This window comes from Fulmarus glacialis, unplaced genomic scaffold (assembly GCF_000690835.1).
Source record: "Fulmarus glacialis isolate BGI_N327 unplaced genomic scaffold, ASM69083v1 scaffold12235, whole genome shotgun sequence".
Lineage (NCBI taxonomy): Eukaryota > Metazoa > Chordata > Aves > Procellariiformes > Procellariidae > Fulmarus > Fulmarus glacialis.
Window position 1 is genome coordinate 28,920 of NW_009212367.1, and position 24,255 is coordinate 53,174.

General features: G+C 40.8%; 2 protein-coding genes across 2 annotated transcripts in view; one reads left to right on the forward strand and one right to left on the reverse strand.

Moving 5' to 3' along the window:
* LOC104076848 (myosin-11-like) overlaps positions 1-11,635 on the forward strand; it is a gene marked incomplete at its 5' end in the record, with an annotated part of 34,181 nt that extends 22,546 nt beyond the window's left edge. The window contains 12 exon segments of the mRNA XM_009577860.1: positions 75-227; positions 659-907; positions 1,167-1,379; positions 2,082-2,294; positions 2,975-3,136; positions 3,892-4,020; positions 4,584-4,672; positions 4,916-5,039; positions 5,200-5,408; positions 5,966-6,074; positions 6,683-6,855; positions 10,937-11,635. Of these exon segments, the coding sequence (XP_009576155.1) occupies positions 75-227; positions 659-907; positions 1,167-1,379; positions 2,082-2,294; positions 2,975-3,136; positions 3,892-4,020; positions 4,584-4,672; positions 4,916-5,039; positions 5,200-5,408; positions 5,966-6,074; positions 6,683-6,855; positions 10,937-11,075 (1,962 nt within the window).
* A 3,531-nt stretch (positions 11,636-15,166) lies between these two features.
* On the reverse strand, positions 15,167-24,027 carry NDE1 (nudE neurodevelopment protein 1; the record flags this gene model as incomplete). The annotated part of the gene is made up of 7 exons (XM_009577861.1): positions 15,167-15,260; positions 16,414-16,550; positions 17,592-17,683; positions 18,768-18,947; positions 20,023-20,159; positions 20,509-20,657; positions 23,874-24,027. Coding segments are annotated over 7 exons (943 nt in total), but the record flags the coding sequence as incomplete, so codon positions are not given.
* Between the last annotated feature and the right edge of the window lie 228 nt (positions 24,028-24,255).

Here is a 24,255-nt window from a genome sequence, read left to right on the forward strand (position 1 = left end):
TACAATACTTACAAAATGCACTATTAAAAGTCCTAAACTAATGACTGTATTGCCAATTGATGCGGTGACTGTAGGAGCTGCTTCAGGAAGAAACGCGACAGAAGCTAAATGTGTCTACCAAGCTTCGTCAGTTGGAGGATGAGAAGAACAGCTTGCAAGAGCAGTTGGATGAAGAAGTAGAAGCAAAACAGAATCTGGAGAGACATATTTCAACACTGACAATACAGGTATCAGTGCCATCGCTAAATCACTAGCTCCATCACTGAGAGTTTTGTCAGTAATTCCAGAGGTTTCAGATCTGTAGAACTATCCTGGCACAGCGCATGGATCTTCAGGGAACTAGTGCTGTTAGCCCAGATGGCATCAGTGAAGCTCCACAATGGAGCCAGCAGTCTCCCTCTTCTTTAAAGCGTGATCTCTAGGACAGGTACAAATGCAAGGTAGCTCCCAAGAGAGTCTTGCACACTAGGCCTGTATGCGCATACTAGGTCTGTGGTCTGCCTCATTTTATGAAGGCTGGGTGATGGGTAACTGATCAGTAGCTTCACATGGGTCAAATTAAATAAGATTTCTGGGTCTTGGTTGTCTTCTGGCCATCTTCTCTGCCAAGCTTTGTTGTCACTGCTATAAAGATTTGTCCTCTGAATTCAAATTTCAGCTCTCTGACTCTAAGAAGAAGCTACAGGAATATTCCAGCACAATAGAAACCATGGAAGAAGGCAAAAAGAAACTTCAGAAGGAAATTGAAAGTCTCACACAACAGTTTGAGGAAAAGGCTGCTTCTTATGACAAACTGGAAAAAACCAAGAACAGACTCCAGCAGGAGCTGGATGACCTAGTGGTGGACTTAGACAACCAGCGTCAGCTGGTCTCCAACCTGGAGAAGAAACAGAAGAAGTTTGATCAGGTATGGATTTAAGATTCTCCCTTGCTGTGTTATCACCTAACTTCTCTGGAACTCATAGAGACTCCACTGGTTTAGTGAAAGATAAAGCAGGGACAAAAAATAAATTAAAATTTAATTACACATACAGTGGTTAATTTTGTATTTATGTACATTTATCAAAAAGCAGAGATTTTTCTCTGCCACTAACAACTGACGAGACAGTTGCAATAGAAAAACCCTATTACTGATGACTTCCTGTATTAACACTATCTTTTTACAGATGCTAGCTGAAGAGAAAAACATCTCTTCAAAATATGCAGATGAAAGGGACAGAGCAGAAGCTGAAGCTAGAGAAAAAGAAACAAAGGCTTTGTCATTGGCCCGAGCACTTGAAGAGGCTTTGGAAGCCAAAGAAGAACTGGAGAGAACGAACAAAATGTTGAAAGCTGAAATGGAAGATCTTGTTAGCTCCAAAGATGACGTTGGCAAGAATGTAAGTTTTGGGCTTAGAACAATTTCCACAACAATAACTTAAAACAGCAGCTAACAAACAGATCATTGTTTTCAGTGTGGGAAATTCTCTGTAGCATACAAATCCATTCAGCAAGATCAGATATTTCCCACAAAACTCAAAGGTTACTCCATTTGTGCCCAAACTTTCAAGAGACTTGGCAAAGTAACTGTAAGCCATCTTTATTTTTAACATGACTTCAAGCATGAAGAAGATTCTTATTGATTTCTAAGACTGGAAAAAACATTAAAGACATTCTAAATAATTTACGAGTTTATTAAGCAGCTTTGAGGTTGTAAACTCTGCAAATCTGATTTTATTAGTTGTATTTGACTTTGCCACCAGTCAAACTTTTACTTGTATAGCTGCAGCAAATTTCCATGCATTGCCAATCACTTTTTATTACAGTGATATAATAATACTACTTCTAATACTAAATAAATTCAGTTATGATACTTGACTAGATTAAAAATGAAAGTTTGGGATAAAGAGAATCTTAGGTTATTTTAAAACAGATTTGCAAGTGTACAAAAAATGCTGATTTACCATTTTCAGCACAAATTAGTTCATTCATTTTCCACAGCTGATATTTTCAAATGTGGCCTATATTGCACGTAGACTGTGTTTAAGTAGTATTATTTTTATTTCTTATAACAAGTCTATTAAATTCTCATTGCTTGAAAGGTCCATGAATTGGAGAAATCTAAACGGACCCTTGAACAGCAAGTAGAAGAGATGAAGACACAATTAGAAGAGCTAGAGGATGAGCTACAGGCTGCTGAAGATGCCAAACTCAGGTTGGAGGTTAATATGCAGGCCCTGAAAGGCCAGTTTGAAAGAGATTTACAAGCCAGAGATGAACAGAATGAGGAAAAGAGAAGACAACTCCTTAAACAGGTACTATTCCCTGTTATTGCCTTTGTAAATATCTAACCAAGCCAGTTGAAAGTCCCAGCCTCATGCCATTATTAAAAGCACCTTACTATAATGAAAAGAAAACATTATATTGCCTTGTGCTTGGCAAATTAAAAAAAAAAAGTAGATTATTGTACTAAAAAAGCACAAAACTGCATAACAGTTTTTTTCTTGTTTCAGTAGCAGGTGCACAATTGCCAACAGATGTAGCAATTTAACACTACAACCAATATAGTATAAAACATACAAATTGTTATTTCTGACACAGTCACAAGAACCTTCCCTGTATTCTCAGTGCAAGTGAAAAAAGACAGCTTCTAATCTTTTATTAGAAGGTACCTTCCCAAGGTACACTGAATGGATATAAAAACATTGGAAATGAAAACAGGCAGGACACAGCCTATTTGTATAGTAGTATTGTGACAGCAAGGACAACTACTGTAGTCATCATCTTGTAATATACATATTTCCATAAATACAGAACCCAAATTGCTGACTCCTTTCAAGAATCTTTAATTTTTGGACAAAATGAAAATGTATTTTAACTGCCAGGGAAATCACAATTAATAGACATATAGGGGGCTGTATGCATTATTCAGACATACACAGAGTGTTTAAGAGTGCTCAAGGACTTTCCTAAACTTGTTTTCTTTAATGATCAGCTCCATGAATATGAAACAGAACTGGAAGATGAGCGGAAGCAACGTGCCCTGGCAGCTGCAGCCAAAAAGAAGCTGGAGATCGATGTTAAAGACCTAGAAAGCCAAGCTGATTCTGCTAATAAAGCTCGGGAAGAAGCCATCAAACAACTTCGCAAATTACAGGTATGTAATCCCACAAATATCGTTTTTCCCCCTGCTGTCTTTTGTACAGCCACAACATGACAGTTAAGTGAGACCTGTGAACTTGGTGCTTGTTACACATGATTGGTTAGAGAGGGAGTTTTAACTAAACTCGCACATTCAAGGACCTGCACTGTAATGCTCAGTTTGAATGACTATGGAAAATTTCACATGGCGAACCATGAAAATCTTAAATTCAATCACTGCAGACAGCTTCCAAAATTCTCTGGCCAACACTCATCTGCTATTGACTCACCCACATGAAGGAAAACAGAGATTCCCACGTAGGGATAAAATCTATCACAGGGCTTCAGTCCTGGTTCTAACGCTTGACTCGAAAGCATAAAAGACTGTTCAGAAATCACGTTGTCTCTGAATTAGCATTTTCCTATTTATACTGTAAGTCTCCATATCAACTGTTCTGTCATATGCTGACAGCTAAACAACAAAAAGGGCTGTATCGGAAAGATTAAGACTGCACAGGTACTCAAATATTCAGAGGAAATAAGGACAATAGGCATTACAAAAGCCGCAGTATGCAAGTGGAAGTATCGCCCTTCTCGGAATAGCATTTTAGACCTTTCCAACATGTGCTAGCTGATCTCTCCAGAAAATATAATTTAAGCAGGCATTATGACTATGTAAATGTGTATGTCTTCTATTTTGTCCAAATTTCTTTCTACTGAAACTGTAATAAAGCCAAACAAAAATAAATCTCTGTTATTCTTTTCAACAAGGCTCAGATGAAGGACTACCAACGAGAGCTGGATGATGCACGGGCTGCCAGAGAAGAAATATTTGCTACAGCCAGAGAAAATGAGAAGAAAGCAAAGGGCCTGGAAGCAGAACTCATCCAGCTTCAAGAGGTAAAGTGGGAAACTTAGAGCAGTATGAAGCAGACTACACATGACCTTCAGTAGCAAAACAGAACTGCAATTAAATAATATAATAGCTATTGGGGATGGAACACTATAAGCAGCACTCGTAACAAGTTCCACGTGCTCCATGCACTCCACTGAAGTTGTTGGATCTACCTCTGAGCATAGCCAGATTAAGCTGAAAAAAATCACCTTGGAGGAAGGCACAGTTCACCAGTCCTAAAGGGAAATGAACTGTATGATCCAACACAAATTGTTTTCAATAGCTATAAATTCCTGAAGTCTTGTTAGTGCTATTATTCCTACGTGTATTAAATGGTAATCTTGTGACTAAAACCAATAAAATAGAAACCAGCTGACAGGCTGGATAAAGTGTATTTCATTGTACTTCCCTAGGGTTTATGATATGACAAGAATTTATTCCGTTAACAAGACAACCCATTTTATACCATTTTTAGAAAGTTTACAGTCCTGTGTATCATGCTATAACTGTTTGCCTGAACACTTACTTGCTCATTTCTTTACTATGCTGCCTTTTCCTTTTCTCCTAGGATCTGGCTGCTGCAGAGAGAGCTCGCAAACAAGCAGATCTGGAGAAAGAAGAGATGGCAGAGGAACTTGCAAGCGCTGCTTCCGGAAGGTAGGAATAGACTGTATTACTCACAAGGCTGTAAACATGCTGCTGAACATTGCATGGCTGCCAAGAGAAGTTATGTTCCCCTCCCAACAGCTATCTGGTCTTGACAACATACATGGACACAAATGACTAGTTTCATTGAAATATCTAGTTCTCTTTTCTTTACGAATTATTGGCAGTTCATGATAGTTTCAGACACATTCAATGGGTCAGAGCCGTAACTACACACTAACTTTAAACTTACAGGACAAGCCTTCAGGATGAGAAACGGCGCCTGGAGGCAAGAATTGCCCAACTGGAGGAAGAGCTAGAAGAGGAGCAAAGCAACATAGATGCAATGGGAGATCGCATGAGGAAAGCAGTACAGCAGGTAGAGCTCATTTCAGCATGTGTCACTTTCTGCTTGTATGCCAGCAAAAGCTATTTATGGTTCTGAATAAATATTTGGAGAATTGCCACTCCAAATTGCCACCTGTCATTTCTCTGAAAGCACGCAACACTTTGGACAGCACCCATTCTCACCCTTGCAGGCAGAGCAGCTGAACAACGAGCTGGCAACAGAGCGCTCAGCTGCACAGAAGAATGAAAACGCTCGGCAGCAACTGGAGAGGCAGAACAAAGAGCTGAAGAGTAAGCTGCAGGAGATGGAGGGAGCTGTGAAATCCAAATTCAAAACTACAGTTGCTGCTCTGGAGGCCAAAATTGCTTCTCTTGAAGAGCAGTTGGAACAGGAAGCCAGGTACTGGTCTCCCAGAGGACACAGCTGCCCATTTATTGTTCCAGTTAACGAGACAGAAAGTAAACAGAGGCATACAGGATCTGTGTCATCAGGTTCTCAGTGCCATTAAGGCTTGGTAAAGTCCCTCCCTCACTTAACATTTCCTAGACATATGGCCAGTAACTGGAGTTGTTACAGGTTCTGATTAAGAACCATTTTATTGCTGAAAAGTTCTACTGGTATCAAAGGATCCGCTCCCCTACATTTTAGAGTAACTGCCCTATGACCCTGCCAGGTTAATTACAGTAACACATCGTGCCATTTGTGGGATTACTTCTTGTGGAAATCACCTTGTGTTTTAGAACAGATCTCCTGGAGCACCTCTAGCAAATAGCAAAGACACATATTTGTTTTGATCAGAAGAACAGGACCTTTAAGTTTTGCTTAGAATTCATCTGTTAAATTCAGTAAGGCCTTTAACATATGGGTCCTTGGTGCCAGTTTCATGAGCAACATGCCTGAGGCAGGTGAAGACTACAGACCTTCCACATCACCAAATGTTGCGCTGTCGTTTGCAGAGAGAAGCAGGCTGCAGCCAAGACGTTGCGCCAGAAGGACAAGAAGCTGAAGGATGCATTGCTGCAGGTGGAGGACGAGAGAAAGCAAGCGGAGCAGTACAAAGATCAGGTATCAGACTGTGTCATGAGGGTCTTAGTCTGGGGCACAGCGATTTTCAGGTTTTACCCTGAGAAAGGAAGATTCCATGTTCTGCCTCAAAGAAATATCCCTCTAGAAAGCAGACTGTCTGCTTGGATTCTATGTTGGGAGAGCTATACAGCCCTTCGCTAAAAGACGGGACAATTAATTCTTCTTCCATGCCGAGGCAAGTGCCAAAGCACTAGTCCTTGTCAATCAGCCAGCTGTAACAGTCTGACTGCACAGTGATATATAGGGCTGTGCACATCATCCTTATTGGTATACGAATGGAGACAATGAACACATTTTATTTGGAAATTTTAGCTTCACCTAATGCACACCAACCTGCAAACCAGAAAAGCAGAGGTAGGACTGTGCAGCAAAAGAAACAAGAAGGTAGTGTCTGAATACAGTATTTATCAGCAAAATGAACTCCCACAAAGCAAAGTTATTTTTACATTTTTTAGATTTTAAGCTTCTACCTTTGATTCAGGCCATGTTTCAGTAAAACTCTCAAGAGAAGTATGAAATGAAAGTGAGGAATGTAAAGCTATTAGATCTGTTTTGAATTAAAGCATTACTCTAAAACTTCCCTTTAGGCCGACAAGGGCAACACACGACTCAAGCAACTGAAAAGGCAGCTGGAGGAGGCTGAGGAAGAGTCTCAGCGTATCAACGCAAACCGCAGGAAGCTGCAGAGAGAGCTGGATGAGGCTACTGAGAGTAACGAAGCCCTGGGCCGTGAGGTTGCAGCACTGAAGAGCAAGCTCAGGTAGAGTGCCCTTGTTTGGGATAGCTGTTCCCACTCATTGACAGCCTTGAAATTTGGAACTAAACTAGAGAAGTGAAAAAAAAAATCTGTTCAAGTAAAGAACAGACACTGATAATGCTGCAAAGTTACTCACTCCTTGTATTAGCTTGGCAGATACAACAAAAGGCCGAAGTCAGAAGGTGAAGCACATTTCAGAGACTGCAGCAGTCTCAGGATTTCAGTTGTGATATGAACAACTGTGATAACATGGCACTGTCCTTACTTTTTTTCTAATCAAAATTCCTGTTGGCTTAAATAGGAACAGAATTAGGCTTGGTTGCTTTTGAAAACACCCCTTATATACAGAAGCAGTCACAAAAGGGTAGAAATGCTTGTGCTTTTCACACATGCACAACTCACACACGACAACCGTAAACAGTCTTGGACAACATCACAGGCAGCAAAAGGCAAAGCACAAAGCACATTCTATGACTCTTATCCAAAAGTCTCTTTGGACTTCACCACAAAGGGATTCAGTGTCATCAGAGCAAGGAAAAGATCAAAACGTCCCTTTGCATTTTCTTGTTAAAACTGACTGGGAAAAAAAATAAAGCTGTGATTAGTCAGCTATATACCCAAGTTCTCCTGCACTCGCTGGGTTTGAAAACACCAACTCACTAAAATAAAGAGGCTGACTTGAATTATAAGGAAATTGTTCTATCTGCATCATCACACCATAAAACTTTGCTTTCTACCTAAACCCAACAGTATTTCAGATGAAAGTAAAGCACCTGCCTAGTTGTGTTCTTGAAGTAGTTTGCCAGTGAGTTTACCAGTAACATGCATGAACCTTCAGATGTGGATTTACTTCAAAGTGAAGAGTTAGGGATGTGGTAGCCTTTTCCATTAGCCCCATCTTGGGCAGTGCATGCTCCTGGCTGCTTCACAAAGGAATGGCTATGTCCAGCCCGTTTTACATAGAATAGCATAAGGCTCATTTTTGTTTTATCTAAATGTAATGTAATTGGCTGTGATGTACTTTGTTTAATTATTTAAAAGTAATCTACCTACCCCTGATCATGACCATGTGCTTAGTATAACTGCCCGGGACTCTTTATCTCTGTTTCAGAGGGACACAGGAACCTTCGCATGACTAAGCAGGTACCATGCCTTCAACTTTGCAGCTAGCTTGTATTGCACAAATTTCCATATTCTTTGGCCCAAGTAAAAATTATGTGAGGTTTCTGCAAACTGTGAAGGCTTGGATATCTTGGAATTAAAGTGTTTTATCAAAAGAGACAAATATTACAATAATCTAGCTACCATCAGCTGTTCGTCAGGTTATGTACTGATGTAGACTTACCCATGTTGCATTCTCACAAGCTCTACCAACACAGTACCTAATAAAGTACTCTGACTTTTTCTGCATGAAAATTGTCTTTTTTGCACCTCATCTTTGTGCATAGCCACAAAGATTAAAATTTTTCAAATCAAATACACCATTGATTAGTAAAATTGATTAAAAGGACTAATGAATATGAAGTGTCACAGCATGTCATTAGAATTTCACAGTATTTCTTATGCTACTGTAATGCTGACTCTAAGGTAAGATCCCATCTAACTCACCTGAGATTTGGGAAGATCTTACTTGCATGTGATTTATCACACTTACACCACACAATCACAGACAAGAGAGAGAATCTTGCCTTTCATTACATAGCACTTTGTGCCTGTATTGCTAACAAAGAGCTATTACTTAGGCTTTTAGAGCTATTTTGCAGACATTATGTTGCTTGTCTACTGTTACTAAAACACAAAGCACAGACACAGAAATTGATATTGACACTGTAACCTAGCACAGCATTATATTATACTTTATCACATTCTCTGGAGATAGGAATAATACCTGCTGTTGCAAAAATTAAAGAGCTATTGCCTTGTAATATTTGTATATCTTCTATTTTACATATGCTGGATTTTGCTGTGAATACACAAATATTTAAAGATGATGTCTTGTCCTTGCATGTACCTTTTAGTCAGCCTAATATTTCCAGTCAGACTGTTATTCAAGCACTACTCCAGTAGCACTTGTTCAAAGGTAGATTAAAAACAGAGATGCTAAGCAAACACTAATGCTTAAGGCTTGTCTCAACTATACACATTATTCTAAAGGTACTAATGCGAATGACCACATGAATATTATCAAACCCATAAACCTGTTTAAAAGAAACAGATGAACAAAAAGTGTTTATTCACAGGGCCAATACTAGTTTAAAGAAGTATTAAGTTTATGCACATTGCAACAGTTTATGTTAATAAGTGGTTAGTGTGTGATAGGGAGTTCACTTCTTTGTAGCCAAAACTGTACTGCACAGTTTGATTAGACTCTTGCCATTAGTCCCCACCAGTCCCATGGTCTCTTATAGCACTTCAGTGAATTACCGCAGCATAACAAAAGTTATCTTGCAAATGACTTGTGAGCAATTGAGTCCAGATAGCAGGAGTCCAAGGGGGTAAAGGTTCTTCCCAGTGAAGACTGAGATCTTTATTGACAAGAATTAATGAATTTACTGACCTAACTAGAACTTTCTTGTTAAACACTAATAACAAATATCTGCTATCATAAAATAATAGAAACTGCTGTTAGACTCTGTCAAGCACATACAGTGTAGAAATGACATACCCTTGTGTTCAATACATGCCATCGGCACCAGAACAACTAAGGTTAGCTAACAGCGGATCTTAAATGAAGCTTTATTATCCAGCTAATTGCTTGCTCACACTGAAGTTTAAGGGCAAAATTGTGGAAAACAGACTACATGTCACATTTCCGCCTTGGAAACACAGATTTGTGCCTCTGAAATAAGTTAGACCAGCCAATGTTCTTACCTGCTTCCCTTGTATGGAAGATTGAACTTTGGACATAAATAGCTGCTTCCGAAAGTACAACACTGGCTTAGTCTTTTGCAAGGACAAGACAAGCCTTTAAATATTTATGCATGATTGCTGTACCCAAAAGTGCAGTCTCCGATGTATTTAACACCAAATTAGTAATTTTGGCACAACATTCAGTGATCATGAATTTATTTTATTGCTTATGTCTGTGGTCTCAAGCCTTTACAAAGGTTTGCTTAATGAGGGGCAAGTGAGAGGCCATGTTACAAAACTTAAGCGTTTTGTAGCACAGTAGCAATGGAGGCCAAGAAGAGACAAACACATCTTCTGTCTCACTTGCTCACACCTCCCCAAAAAATTAACCTTGAGGACCAAAGTGTCCCTGCCTTGGGCTGTGGCTATGAAATATATGGGAATGGGAGGGAGATGGGAGAAGAAAAGGGGGTAAGATGGGAAAAAGCCTTTTCTGTAAGCTCTTCTGCAAGACACTTGCACTGTGAAGTGTCAGCACCTGAATTACAATGCAGTTCCAAAGCAGCAATGGTTTCCTCTCTCCATTGGGGGAAGCGATTGGAGCTACTCACAACCTAGGATGCCATACGTGTCAAAGCACCTGTGGTGCTCTGACCAACACAGCCTTTGCAGAGAGGGACTGTGGGCTCAAAAACGCCTGTTGACATCCACAGCACTGCTCCAGTCCCAGGTCTCATGGGCCTTCAGTAACTGGTGGGCTTATTCAGACTGCAGGTCAGAAATTCAAAGAAAGGTCAGAAAGCACAAGCTCTCTCTCTCTCTCCTTGCTCTTCTAAAGGGACAGGAAGGACACTCCCCTGCTGCTGTGGGTACAAGCAGCCCCCTTTCCCACTCCTTCCAAGCACAACTAGTTGCAGTCCCCATCGGGGAAAACAGTGAAATGAAGGGAACAGTAAGGGGGGACTGGGGCAGATGAGACTATTTAGAGGAGAACTTTAAGCACAAGAAGAGGAATCCCATCACAGTTCCAAGCAACTGGGAGTCTCAACCTGTCCACAAGTTACTCATATGCTACAAAAGAGAAAGTTGTATTAGAGACCCACAGCTCTTCGCTGTTCTGTATTTAAAAACATGAGCCCCACAGGTACTGTTACAAAACTCTATGCTTATTTGTGAGGACTGCAAATGATCTAACACCTGATTTTTTTACTTTTTTTTTTTCCTCTTACTGCAGGAGGGGAAATGAGCCAGCATCTTTTGCCCCACCCCGCAGATCTGGAGGCAGAAGAGTAATTGAGAATGCAACAGAAGGAGCTGATGAAGAAATGGATGCAAGAGATGGAGATTTCAATGGAACAAAAGCCAGTGAATAAACACGCTTAAAAATTTGCACTGCAGCAAGGGGAGGGAGGACGATATTTAGCACTGTATAAGTCTACTCTTAGTGTCAAGGTCACATACACCCACTCCTCTGACAATGATAAAAGCACAACTGCCTTGTCTCCAATGTATAGGTTGATGTTACCAAAGTACTCCAAAACTTATTTTACCATGAAGTATATTTGAAAAGGTGGGTTGTTGTTTTTTTTTAAACTCACTTTGAGAATCTTCCAGAAAGTGAGTTCTAGTAGCTCAGATGATTTAAATCCCAGTGAACTATAGTTTACACAGGATTTGTGAGACTTTTGCAGGAAAAAAAAAAAAAGGCATTGGTCAGTTAATCTTTTCTTAAACTTTAATTTTGTCTTGAGTATTCAATTAATATAGGATTTTTTCCTGGTTACTACACCCCTGATGCACCATTCACAAAGTGGAAGTGCCTTTTTAATCACTTACTGAAAAATAAAATATCATTTGTTCAAATTAAGTCAACTGTTACAGTTTTATATGCACCATGGATGTGCTTACACACTAATAAAAGGCTATAAAAACTACTCCAGTATTCTTGTGTACAGGTTTCACTTGTGTGCAATACAGGATGCTCAAAGGGAATGGGAATGCAGTAGAGCTTCTTTACAACTCAAATACGTTTTAGAAAAGGTCATCTGTAATCATTAGAACAAAAACCTTATTTTCTCCTAAGTAATTCCTTTTGAAGGAATTTTTAAAAGTATGTACACTAAGCTGAATGTAAAATGACATGAAGTTCTTGGGACAGGTTTGGTTACCTCATGGACACACAGTGATAACTGAGGTCTCCTAGGATGTATCCAAGGGCTGACAGAGATGACACAGGACCTGCAGGAGACTTGCAGCATTCTGGTGCAGCAGCTGGAAACAAGGCAGGGCCCTAAGTGTCTGTCTTTAGGCAACTGAATCCACCCTTGAAGTCTGTATGCGTTGGGATATTTCCAACTAAAGCCTCTAAGGCAGGCTCAAAACAATTAGAAACAGCAGCCCTCACTGAACGCAGTGATCCAAGCCAAGCTATTCTGCATTAAAGGATCAGCATGCAGTTATTTTTTATTTTTGGAGCACTCCAACAGGACTGCAGCCTGCTCCTGGGAACTATCAGGACCTACGACAAATGCATGCAGCTCTAGTACTTTCGGATAGCAGCTAGCTTTGTGGTCACACTGGGGCAGTAGAGAGCCATGCACAGCAAAGCCAGGTGTAGAATTACTCTGAATTGAGTACAGCGAGTTTATTCGATGTCTTGGATTGTACAGAAAGTGAACCTTAAGCAGTGTGACTACAGGGAGAGCAAGTCAAGCAAAAAAATTCACCTTGACAGCTAATGCAATCATCTTCTAAATCTAAGCATTGTTCCAGAAGGCACAGAGATCATGAACTGGTGATTCAGACTAGGCACCATTTAGCCAGCAGAATCAGAGCCCAAAGAATTCTGTCTGCTCATGAAAGAGTAAAGGAAGAGTTTAAATAAGAATCCATTTAGAGCGATTAAGATGACAAGCCACAGAGGAGGGGCGGTAGGAGCTATCAGATAAAAGCCTTTCATTGCTTGATCAGCCACACAGCCCAGCTCTGTAAACGTGCTCAAGAGCTGGCTGTTAAGCACACAGCTTTTGAGCCTGCATGTGCGGGAACAAGGAGACCAAGGAAGTCAGACTTCATATAAAATGGTCTTAAGCTCCAATGCTTGGTGCAGAACCAGCAAACTGAACATGGAGCCCTTCTAAAAGGAATTAATCTAAAAAATTCACATGCATGATGGCAGAGGTTGGTCTCTTGGTTAGAGCACTGCCCAATCACTTGAGAAACTCAGGTTCCAGTCCCTGTTCTGCAAAGCTTGTGACAAAATAGGGAGTCAGAGTTTCTTTAGCAACACCACAGAAAGCATCCATCTGCAATAGTGGCTGAACTAAAGTTCCTCTCCCAAAAAAAGTTCCTCTCTGTACCATTACAGAGGTGACTGTTCTGGACTAAATAATTTTGATAATTCTCAACAGCATATCCACCCATAGTCTGTCTGACTATGTCTGTAGCCACATTAATAATATATCTGTGAAATACAAAACACACAGCCACAATTTTCCAACTTTCTACCTTGTCTCAATCTGACTGCAAGCCAACTTACTCATCAAGCAGGCAAATTCTGGCAAGGTAAGGAAAATGCAACTTGTCTTGACTGATCCAGGCTACACAGTCCACTGAACTATAGTCCATGTGTCAGCACAGCTAACCAAGTAGCCCAGGCACATCCGCTCCTTACGGGTAAGAAAAGAGTGTCAACTCCCTATGTGAGACCAGAAGACAGAAATCATGTTAAAACAGCCAGAGTTCAAGATTTTAAGAGAGCGCAATGCCAATACTAAGCACTGTAAATCCCAGAGGCATCTTTAGCTATGGCAATATTTACATTCCTTAGAGTAGCAAACCATGAAAAGAAAGAGATGCAGGAAAATCTTTGCATATGATTCAGCAAAACAAAGTGTCTCTTTCAGCTTCATTGATCAGAAACAGACGAGAAACTGGCAGCAAACATCTGTGCATAAACCACAGTGGCAACTTAGAAAAAAACTCAAAATGAATCAACAACTAGCATTCAAAATAAGCTTTATTCTGCTCCTCAGTTAAGCCAACTTTGTAGATGGCCTGAATAATGGGAGTGATCTGGGGTTATTTCCTATCCCAGAGAAATAGATGCATCAGTGGCTGTTTTCACAGCATTTTCTTAAAAAACAAAAAAAAACCAAACCCATTTATGCATTCTTTTGTCAAGTAAGCTTTCCCCACCCCACCCCCCGCAAAAAACATAAAAATTGTTTAGTCATGATTATTTTTGCAAGTACAGGCTTCCATAAGGTACATTAATACTGTGAGTGAACCTACTCCATTTAAAAAAAAAAAAACAAAATGCAGTAATATTCTATAGGGGAAAAAACCTGAATTAAAAATAATTTTCTACTCATATACACTTGTCTAGCATAAAGGGCTTTTCAGGTTAAAAAAACATTTCTAAATTAGTAACAGCTGAAAGCATATATTCTCATATAAAAAAATAAAACAAGAAAAAAAAAATCACTAATACCCAAGGCACATTAATAAGGGAGGTTTGGAAAGCAGTAAAAGCCACCTATTAAGATGTTAGAACTAGGAACTTAATCAGGTCTCTTGCTTCCTACAACAGCCAGGCTTTATGGGCCACAACATGGCAAAAAGAAAAGTCCATATGCTAAGCCAGTCCAAAGTCTCCTACCTTTCTCTGGGATCTCCTGAGTACTCTAGGCACAAGGCATTCCTCACCTTTAACCATGAACTGTTCTTAATGGCAAATCATTGCTTACAAAACCACTATAGAGGCAGGTTTTTGTGTAGCAAGATTCTGACCAGCAAACATCCAAAGAGATGAGCAGCTTCCCCGCAGAAATACACCTTTCTCCACATAAAAACACTCCTCTAATTCGGGTGACTGCAGCACACAACACCCATTATAGAAAGCCAGCACAACCAGAATTTAAGCCAGAACACCATGGTGCTGTATTAACACTAGAAGACAAAGCTTGAGGAGCTGCATAGGGAATACTATCTCTGTTGTAGGTAGAGGGACAATGGCTTTGACTGGCAGTGTCACTCTAATTCAGGTGACTGCAGCACACAACACCCATTAGAAAGCCAGCACAACCAGAATTTAAGCCAGAACACCATGGTGCTGTATTAACACTAGAAGACAAAGCTTGAGGAGCTGCATAGGGAATACTATCTCTGTTGTAGGTAGAGGGACAATGGCTTTGACTGGCAGTGTCAAAAGAAGCAACTTTCAAGGAGCTATTTACAGCAACTGATGTAGGAAGCAATTCGAAGTCTTGCACTGCTAGGCAGCATTGCTGTACCACACTACTCGCAGTACTCGGCCGAGAGGCCAGACTGGGCCACTGCCAAATGCAGCTTCTTGTTCAGTTCTCACCTACCCCGAGACTGCTGCCTGATTGCTCATTGATATTCTCTTTAAAACTAAAGTTTAAAATTTTTTTTTTCCCTTTTCCAAAGCCAGCCAGGTTTTTCATAGCAGCATCTTGACAACACTTTGTGAGGGATGGCTCATTGGTCCCGGAATATTTGAAGGCCGTGTTCCAAACTCCAGGCGTTTCACTAACCTGCAAAAACAAAATAGAAGTTAGTGCATTTCTTGCTCAGTTTTACCATCTTCAGAGTAACTGGTCACTTCCAGAGTACACCACTCAGCTTGAAAAATCAACAGATAAAAGAATATCACTCTGAGCACTAAGTGAGCCAGTTACTTAACTGGGCTGAGTTTCCACTCTAACACAGGGCTCCATTTCCCTCTCAGTACTGAGAAGCTATCTTCTACAGGTGTTGGAATTTCAGTTCTAGCATTACAGCAGTAGATTATGCATTCTAGCATTATAGCTGCACGAATATGTAAATGTATGGCCCTTGAGGCTTTCTTGTAGCAGCTTTCATGAGGTTTCTCCCCAGGCTGGGGTAGCAAGCACAATGTGGAGCACTCCTTCCACAACACAACAACTTTGGGCACTGAGTAACAGGACGAACCAGTATTCCCAGCACAAGGGTCTAGCTGAATAATTAAGTCTGGAACAAACTGTACTATAGGCACTTAATTTACAGAGAATCTAAAGAACGTGCAGTACAGGATTGGCAGGGTTTAAGCAGACATTGAACTGCAATTTGCGATAATCTTGCTGATTTTTCTTCATTTGTTTAAAAAAGACAACCAGTTCAAGTGTTCAGACAAATTTCTAATTTGAGTTAGGTAACTTCCTGTCAACTGCTCCTTGGAAACGCATAGCAACGGTAAAGTATTCTGACTGAGTGAACCCATTATTTGCCTTTATTCCAGTTCTCCCATAAATGAGAATCTTAACTGTGATAAGGGAAGTCCCCATGCCATAATGTTCCTGAGACATCACTTGTACAAGAACATAAAGCATAAACCAAATTGAGCCAATAAGCAAGAGCTCCTCTGTTGTACTTTGTCCCATTTAAACACTGGGTTTATAGTAAAATACATGTATTACATTTGCCTTGAATTTGTGGTTTTCAAAACTTGATTCCAGCTAGTCTTCGAATTTCAGCAGCTAGTGATTCCAAATTTTCAACTCATCTGAAACATTCAAATCATAATCCAGAATAATTAAATTTCACATCTTTTGAAAACAAATCTGTCCTACCAAAACAAAGATTTAAGAGTAAATAGAACAGTACCACTCACTAAGTTCTAACACCAACAGTTCTCACTAAGACACAACAGCAGAGAACAGCACTCACCCTGTATCACATAGAGGCTGATGAGGACTCAGGCGTGTTTCAAGGACATCTCTGTTCATGTACATGGACACCGTGGATCTGTTTGGAGACTGGTCATACACAAAGTTTCGGCAAGATGCAAGTTTGGACTCCAAAGCCTAATGTAAACACAGATGAGGCAAGTGTCAGATATCGCCCTTCTCTTTCACGAGATGGCATTGTGCAACACCAAAGTGGCATTCATAGTGTCTGGGGGGTTTTTTTGTTTCTTTTAGAATGAGTCGTCTAGTAGAGGAACCTGCTAGACCCCAGTGCCACATGAGTTCTCATTTTTTGAAGAGATGAAGCCAGTCATCTCTCTAAAGCTGAATCTCTGTTTCTGTAGGGGAGGTTAAGGAACTGATGCTGTTCACCAGCAGGAACACAAAATGTTCAGTTTCCTCAGAGATTTTGACATCTTTCTTACAGGCATCACTTTTTAGATTACGAAATGTTTATTTGAGCTATCTGCTTCCCTAGACAGATATTAGGTTGTATGTACTAGGTGGTACGCCTGAGGGAACTGAGCCACAGATACCCTATTCTCCACCACATGCTCCCATCCTAGATCACTCCACCTTTGTCGCTGGGTTACTCTTCAGCTGCATCAGTTCTGCAGCTCAGCCCATCAAAGTCATACAAATGCTTGTGCCCACACAGCACTGGGGCATAAGGGAGAAAACAGAAGGAAGTCATGGTATAACTTTTCTAGCATCAGCACTATCTTAAATGTCAAACTACAGCTTAACATGACATTATGCCTTGCTCAAAAGATTACTGACTCTTAAGACAAACTTCACTAGAAGCCCTCTGAACAGCAGGCACCAGCCTGCTTTCTTGTCTGCCTTTCACAGGAACAGATCCCTTCTTAATTTACTCATGCAGATTTATTCTTTCTGCATATGCGCTTTCAGAAATTTGTAGAGGAAGATCTTATCCCCATGTGGATAAGATCTCAGAAAAGCAGAGCAGGGTCCATCTTTATTTGGGGATTGGTCAGAAAAGTACAAAGTCCAGACCAAATTTCAAGGCCACGCTTAGCCAACCTGGAGGCAAGATACTCTTTCCAGTCTCCCCTGAGTACCAGCACAAATAGTGCTGGCTGCAGTTTCAGACAGCTCTACCTTTCCAAGAGCATTTGCTAGCAGGTAATCACTCACCCCTACTTTTCGCAGTAAGTCTCCCACGATGTTAAGTGCAGATATTCTTGCCGCAGGTGTGAGAGGAGTTGCACCGTAACTGTCCTCAAGACCTGCAGGCCAGGTTAAAGAAGGATACATCAGTCATTAAAAAAACAAAACAAAAACAAAAACACTTTGACACTGGCAATGGGAAGACAGCCTGACATACAGAGCAGAGGAAACATCAGTATCTTCACCTTTTTGTGTCTCACCTCCAGATCTTTCATATCCATTAGCAATATGAAGCACTGTCTCCCTGACACAGCTCAAGTTACACTGTCCTAAGCTAATGTCTCTAGATGTGCTGTGGCTTGGGTTTCTAGAGAGCTGTTCTACCAGCCTACTCTGCATCTCTGTTGCTGCAGTGGGACCAGAGGGATGTGTCCTCAGAGACATCAGACCATCATCTCTCATTTTACTACAAATCTCAAAATCCTCTCACTTTTACAGAAACATTAATTCCTCCACACAAAACACATAATTTTAGACTAAGCATACTGAAGCCCACAATCAAACTTCGTTAGTGCTCAGAGCGATAATATCAAATCATCAGAATGTGACAGTACAACTCCCAGCATTTACACATACACATGAACACAGTTACACACATTTCTGGCTTTTTAAGTAAGAAGATGGGAGAGTTAGTGTAAGTGTTTGAAATATTTAAATAATCAGTGCTCACAAAAAATAAGTAACTGATATTATTGACATGAAAGCAGAGATATAGTCATTTAGTACGGACAGCTAGGATGACTTGTCAGTGTCCTGTTCCAGAGTAAAAAGAAAGCCTCTCTCAAAGAGCACCTACTCTCACAGAGAAGCCAATTCAAGTAACACGAGCGTGATATTAAAGATCACACTGAAATTTTTAAAATCCTTCCCCTAAGGACAGTTGTGAACTAATAGTAAAGTCCCAACAGCTCATCTTGTCCCTCACAATTATTATTACTGGACAGTTCAAATGGAAATGAACAGCCTACGAATAAACCCCAAAAATCACAGTCTATGAATACTGAGACAATGGTGACTGGATTTAGGTGTATTTAACTGAAACACTCAACTCTGCTCCTTTCTTCTCATTCCTCCTTTAGCCAGAAACTATAGTAAAAACAAGAGCATCAAATCGTATTTCTGTGCTGGTTCCCTGTCAGTCACCTCTCCTAAATGTCACAGGGGTGGGTATGTTGATGTTGGATGCCCGGTGCATCGAGGGAGTTGAAGGCACAGATAAGGATGCTTGAACTGCAGTGTCTGTTCTTTCTGTTTCCAGGGTAGTTCGCATCGGTGTTTTGGGTTTCTCCTGTTTCTGCTGCACTGCAAGCTCTTGTCGTAGATCTATGAAGGAAGCAACACAAAGCAAGCCTTTGGAGTATGTATCCACCAAGACAAAAAAAGGTGAGAAAGTTTGTTTTGCTCATACGATCGTTCCTCTTGTGGAGGTGAAGTAAAGTCACATCCCTGTAAAGATTACTCCAGGCATACGTTCAAAATCTGGACGATCACTAAAGGCTTTTCTAGGATTGTGGCTCAAGATGTTTTTGTAGTATTAGTTCAGTTACTATTATCTGGCTTTAATTTTCATACCCTTTCACAGAGCTCCCTTCGAGGCAGGAAATTAACTCCTTCCCAAATGCTACGGGCTGGTAAGCAGAGGCACATCAAGCCTGAGGCTAGGCAACCTGGCACACCTTGGCTACATTCCAGCTCCCTGCCAGGTTGAGATCCTACCTACTGTACCCTTTTCTCTTCTACCCTGGTTTCCACATGAAGGAAGCCTGAGCTGAGGCCAGGTGGAAGCCACACCACTACCTAGCCAAGGGATAGAGCACTTCTGTCCCACAGCCTGGCTGTAGCTTATGGAAACCACTTAGAATCTGAGCAGAACCGAAAATAGAAGGGGTTTTTCCAGCTCCATGGTCTCTCTCTTCTCACCCAGCTTTATTGACAGGTATCAAGAAGCTAGCACCTTATTCGAAGGTAACTAGAAGTTAGCCACAGCCCTCCTGTTTTACTGCCCCATTAGTGTTTCATTGACTCCACTTTTCACAGACCAGGAAACAATGAGATTAATGGTTATTAAAGCTGACCTTCATGGGTTACAGGAAGCCAGACCAGCACGTGCCCCAACTGGACTGGCTCTTCTTAACCCTTTAAGACCCTGAAGCATAACCACAGATTAGGAGAGGGCTGGAACAGACTTTTGCTTCTGTGAGCTGTTCTGGAACAAGGTCAGGAGTTCAAGGTGTGTGGGGGGGAACAGTCTTGAAGCTTCCTCATTTGTTTCCACATTTCAGATAGCAGATTTAAAAGATGCAAACTTAAAAGCCAAGCTCTAAGATATATGGAGAGGGCTGAATAGCTACAAGCCAGGACGGGAGAAAGGGAATGATACAAATAATTTCTGTCTAACCTCTAGCTTCATCTTTCAGGCGCTGCACGGACTCCAAAAGGTTTTCCTTCTCATCCAGCTCACTCTCCAGAAAAGCATTTCTTTCAATAGCCTGGTTTAAACGCTGTTCAAAATCCTCCAGGGACATTATAGTGGCTCTGAAAAAGAGTGCACAAGATGTCACTACCAGATCCTTCAAGCACACAGAGGAACTCCCTCTCTCACAAGAAAAGGGATAATGTTGCATTCTTGTGTGGTTTGCTTCCTTTTATTATTTTTTATTTTAGCTTGTAAGATATGAAAGAGTGCAGTGGGGGGAGTGGAAGGGAAAAAATTTATCGCATTTCCCATCTGCCACAAACCTCTTCACCACAATCATCACCTAAGTGATTAGTTCAGAATGGCGGTGCTAACGAGCACAGCATCACAAACAGCTCAGCTCGGTAACAGAACAGAGCTCAGAGGACAGAACAGAGGTGGCAAAAGAAAACACAGAAGATGGGTCACCTTTTTGCTCTTTCCAAGTCATCATTTGCTTGCTCGAGTTCTCGAATGTATTTCTGAAGTTGATCTTTAATAGCTTTTGTCTGTGCCAAGTCATCTTCCAGCGCAGAGATTTGCCTGTATCCTTCTGAATGCTGCATTTCTATCTTTTCCTAATCAAAGGCAAATCAAACAGCATATCAGGGACTCAGCAATGAACATTCTTTCTCTGGCATTGTCTGAGCCCCTTTAAAGGCAGAGGCAAATGCTGTGAAGTTTTTTGAGAAACATCACCTTACATATGGTAAAATGCCAACAAAGTCCGTTGCTTACATACTTCTGGGCTGCCAGCAGACAAGAGCCCTTCCCGTCACTCCTTATCAAACAATGGTGCTGGGGAGCAGTCCCAACCTCCACAGCACAGGGCCATTCCTTGCTCTCCCAGACAGCGAGGCTCAGCATAATTTCTGAGCCCCAAGAGCTTTAGCAACACGCAAAGCAGGATGCAAGAGAAGCCACTTATTTTCAACTCTAATAAAAAGTCAAGCAGTACTTAAGAGTCTAAATAACAAGAAAAAAATATATGCAAGTGTGACACCGTTACGTACTCCTGTGGAACCAGCAGCATTCTCCACTGCCCCTGTGGTTTTATTAACCGAAAGCAGGTTCAGAGTTCTAGATCACAAAACATTTCAGGTGCAGTTATGCAACATGCTTTGGATGTGAACCTAAAACAAACTCTGTCTCCCTTTACAGCATGTACACAAGGGTACATTTAAGAGAGGCACAGGCAGGGAGGAAGGCTTAGCTTCTCCATCAAATCTCTCTCCTGCTATTGCTGCTATATGTGGAGTAAGCTCCACATCATGTGACAGGGAAAGCTTCAGAGCACACCATCTACTGCAACGCTTTACACTCCACCACCGTGCTATCAGATCACTTCAACAATCGCCAGAGATTTTTTTGAAACTCCAAGATTGCTGTATAAGTAGCATTCCTTAAGTGCTTTCTCTATCCAGAATTTAAGTACAACACACTTGAAGTCACTGAAAACAAATCCATGCACTGGAATTTGAAAACCATGGCATGACTATCAGTCATGCATGCCATCAGTCTAGCATGACTGATAATTTGAAGACACCTATTTTAGCACATGAAATGCATAGACAAGGAGGTGGGAAAGAGATACCCATTCTGAATTAAGAAATTCTTATTTGATTATAGCGTAGTGACACTGTCATAATTCTGGATCTCTGAAGCATAGTTACACGCTGAACTTAAGAGCCCCCAAGCTCTAACAGGCAGATTATTTTCAACTAGCTTTTTAGGACTCTCTAAACAAAGCCTCCAAAGCATTACTTCCATTTATTTTTAGGTAATGTGAACTCTGGTGTCTGAGAGGGGAGCAAGCACACACACTAGGCTGATAAGCGCAAAGCCACAAGCTGTGTGGGCCTGGCAAAGTTCACTAGTGTTGACCTAGATGCAGACACCAACCCCTGATGGGCTCAGTTAACACTGCTGCTCAATAGCTTCACAAATTTGATGCTTTGCTCTTGAATTGATTCAGATAAAAGACCAGAACTGCAAGGTTTGAGTCTTTGTTTTTAGCCAATTGTAATAAGCTATCAGCTGATCTGGCCATCAATGGAGTCTCTGTTCCTTCACTGCAGCCTGTTACTGCAGTTTTCAGGCTGCATGAATAGCCAATTGTTAAAAGGTTTGTTTCAAGCAGAATATGTTTTAATAAAGTTATCTACTGTGAACAATAATTCAAGATTTTCTAAAATATGTTTACCCTCCACTTTTTGAGGTTCTATGTTGTTTCCTACTATTTTCATTCTTGACTGCTGTGGCTGGTTCATTGTTCCCTCCTCTCATCCTAGCCCCTCTAGAGAAAGAAAATAGTCCACACCCTCCTCAATTAAGTGAACTGCGGGTTTTATTTTTGTCAAACTTATGCCTTCTCCCCAAACCCGTCAGCTTCCATGGGTTTACGTGGCTACATGGAACAGCAGACCAATACTCCATACAATGTGCAGAGCATTTAATACTGCTAAGGCACTAATACAAGAAGAACAAAGATCAGTGCAACATAACAAATACAATGAAAAAAGCCTTGGAGGTTCTGCTATCAAAAAGCAGGGTGGCGGAGGGGAGGAGAATCACTAAGTTGGTGCCAGAGAGGCAGGACATCTGCCTGGAACGGAACAGTGTTTCCTTAAGACAGTAATTTGGACAACAGTTTAGACAAAAGGCATTGCAAACCTGGATTAATCCGGCGATTAATCACTTATACAAATACCTTCACTCCCATTAGCTCATTATTGCATCCAGTTGAGTAGAAGAAGTGTAATTAAATTAATCTCTGCTTCCACAGATATTGACCTAGCCCTACAAAATACAGTGTAGTGTTTCCCGGGTGACTACATCTCACTTTTAAGTAAGAGGCCAACAAGATCAAACTTTAAAAAGGCACAACAATTTCAGTGACAATTTTTTTTCAAGTTTAAGAAAACTTACCACTATTTCCTAAACCTATCAGCCAGCACAGGGGACTAGCAGCATCTTTAATGAGACTGAAATGAGGCAGACTCATCACTTCTCATACTCATATGAGAGATCAGCTACTAGATAGCTTCATTATTTCTTAAGTCACTCTGGTAAGATGTTCCATCTCAGTAAGTTCGTACCCCTTATGTTTTATAATTATGGAAGTTAATGCTTTTCAGCCGGTTCTTAGTTTCACAGAAGGCTAACCAAGTGTAAAGAAGGTAAATTATTTTTCCCCAAGTACAGACAGATTCAGTAACAAAACCAGGACTGAAACTGTTTTACGCCTCCCAGTTCTATGTGTTACCCACCGGCTGCTGCTTCCCAGCTTATCTGGAATGCCAGATAATAAATAAACAACTATCTAAAAAGGGTTTAAAACTACTGAGTTTTCTTATGTAATGCAAGAACACAGCTGGAATGTTTGTATTTTGATTATTCTGCAATATTATCTGTGTCTGCACAGTGCAGACAGCAAGAAAGCTGCGAACAAACGCTCTAAGTATACGGAAGAAGGAATAGAACAGCAGCTCTGTTATGTTCATGTTTACTCTCCACTCTACTGCAATCTTCTCCCTTCTCAAATCTATCCTGACACATAGCCACAACTTGCAAACAGGGGTTCAGGAACGTTACCAAGGTATCCAGCACCCTCAAAGCAGACAACAGATTGATATTTCTTAATTTTTCAAGACTTTCTTTTTTGCAGTTTTCTGTTCAATTTCTCTGTAATGCTGAAGGTCCCTGTCCACAAGGCAAGCTGAATCTGCACATGCCTGTCTCATTCACCTTTGCACTTAGGATGTACAGATACCACATGCATCATCCACTCTTACCTTAACTGACTCCAGTTCCATTCGCAGACGATTGTTTTCTGACAGAAGGTCTCTGTTTCTGGACTCTGTTTGCTGCAGCTGAGTCTCCAGTTCAGCTTCATACTCTCGACTCCCTTCTTGGAATTCACGCAATTCCTCATGTGTATTTTCAGCACTAGAGAGCAATTCCAGCAACAGCATTCATCATAATGAACAAAGAAAAAAATATCTCTTGTACGCTCAAAGTAAAAAAAAAAAAAAAAAAAAAACTGTCCTTTAACATAAAAGGCTTTATGCCCTTCTCCAACATACATATTCAACAGGAAGAGAAGACCATATGCCAATTTGTCCCGCTCAAGCATGGAAAGCCACCCCATAGCAAATTGGTAAACAAATAAAAAAG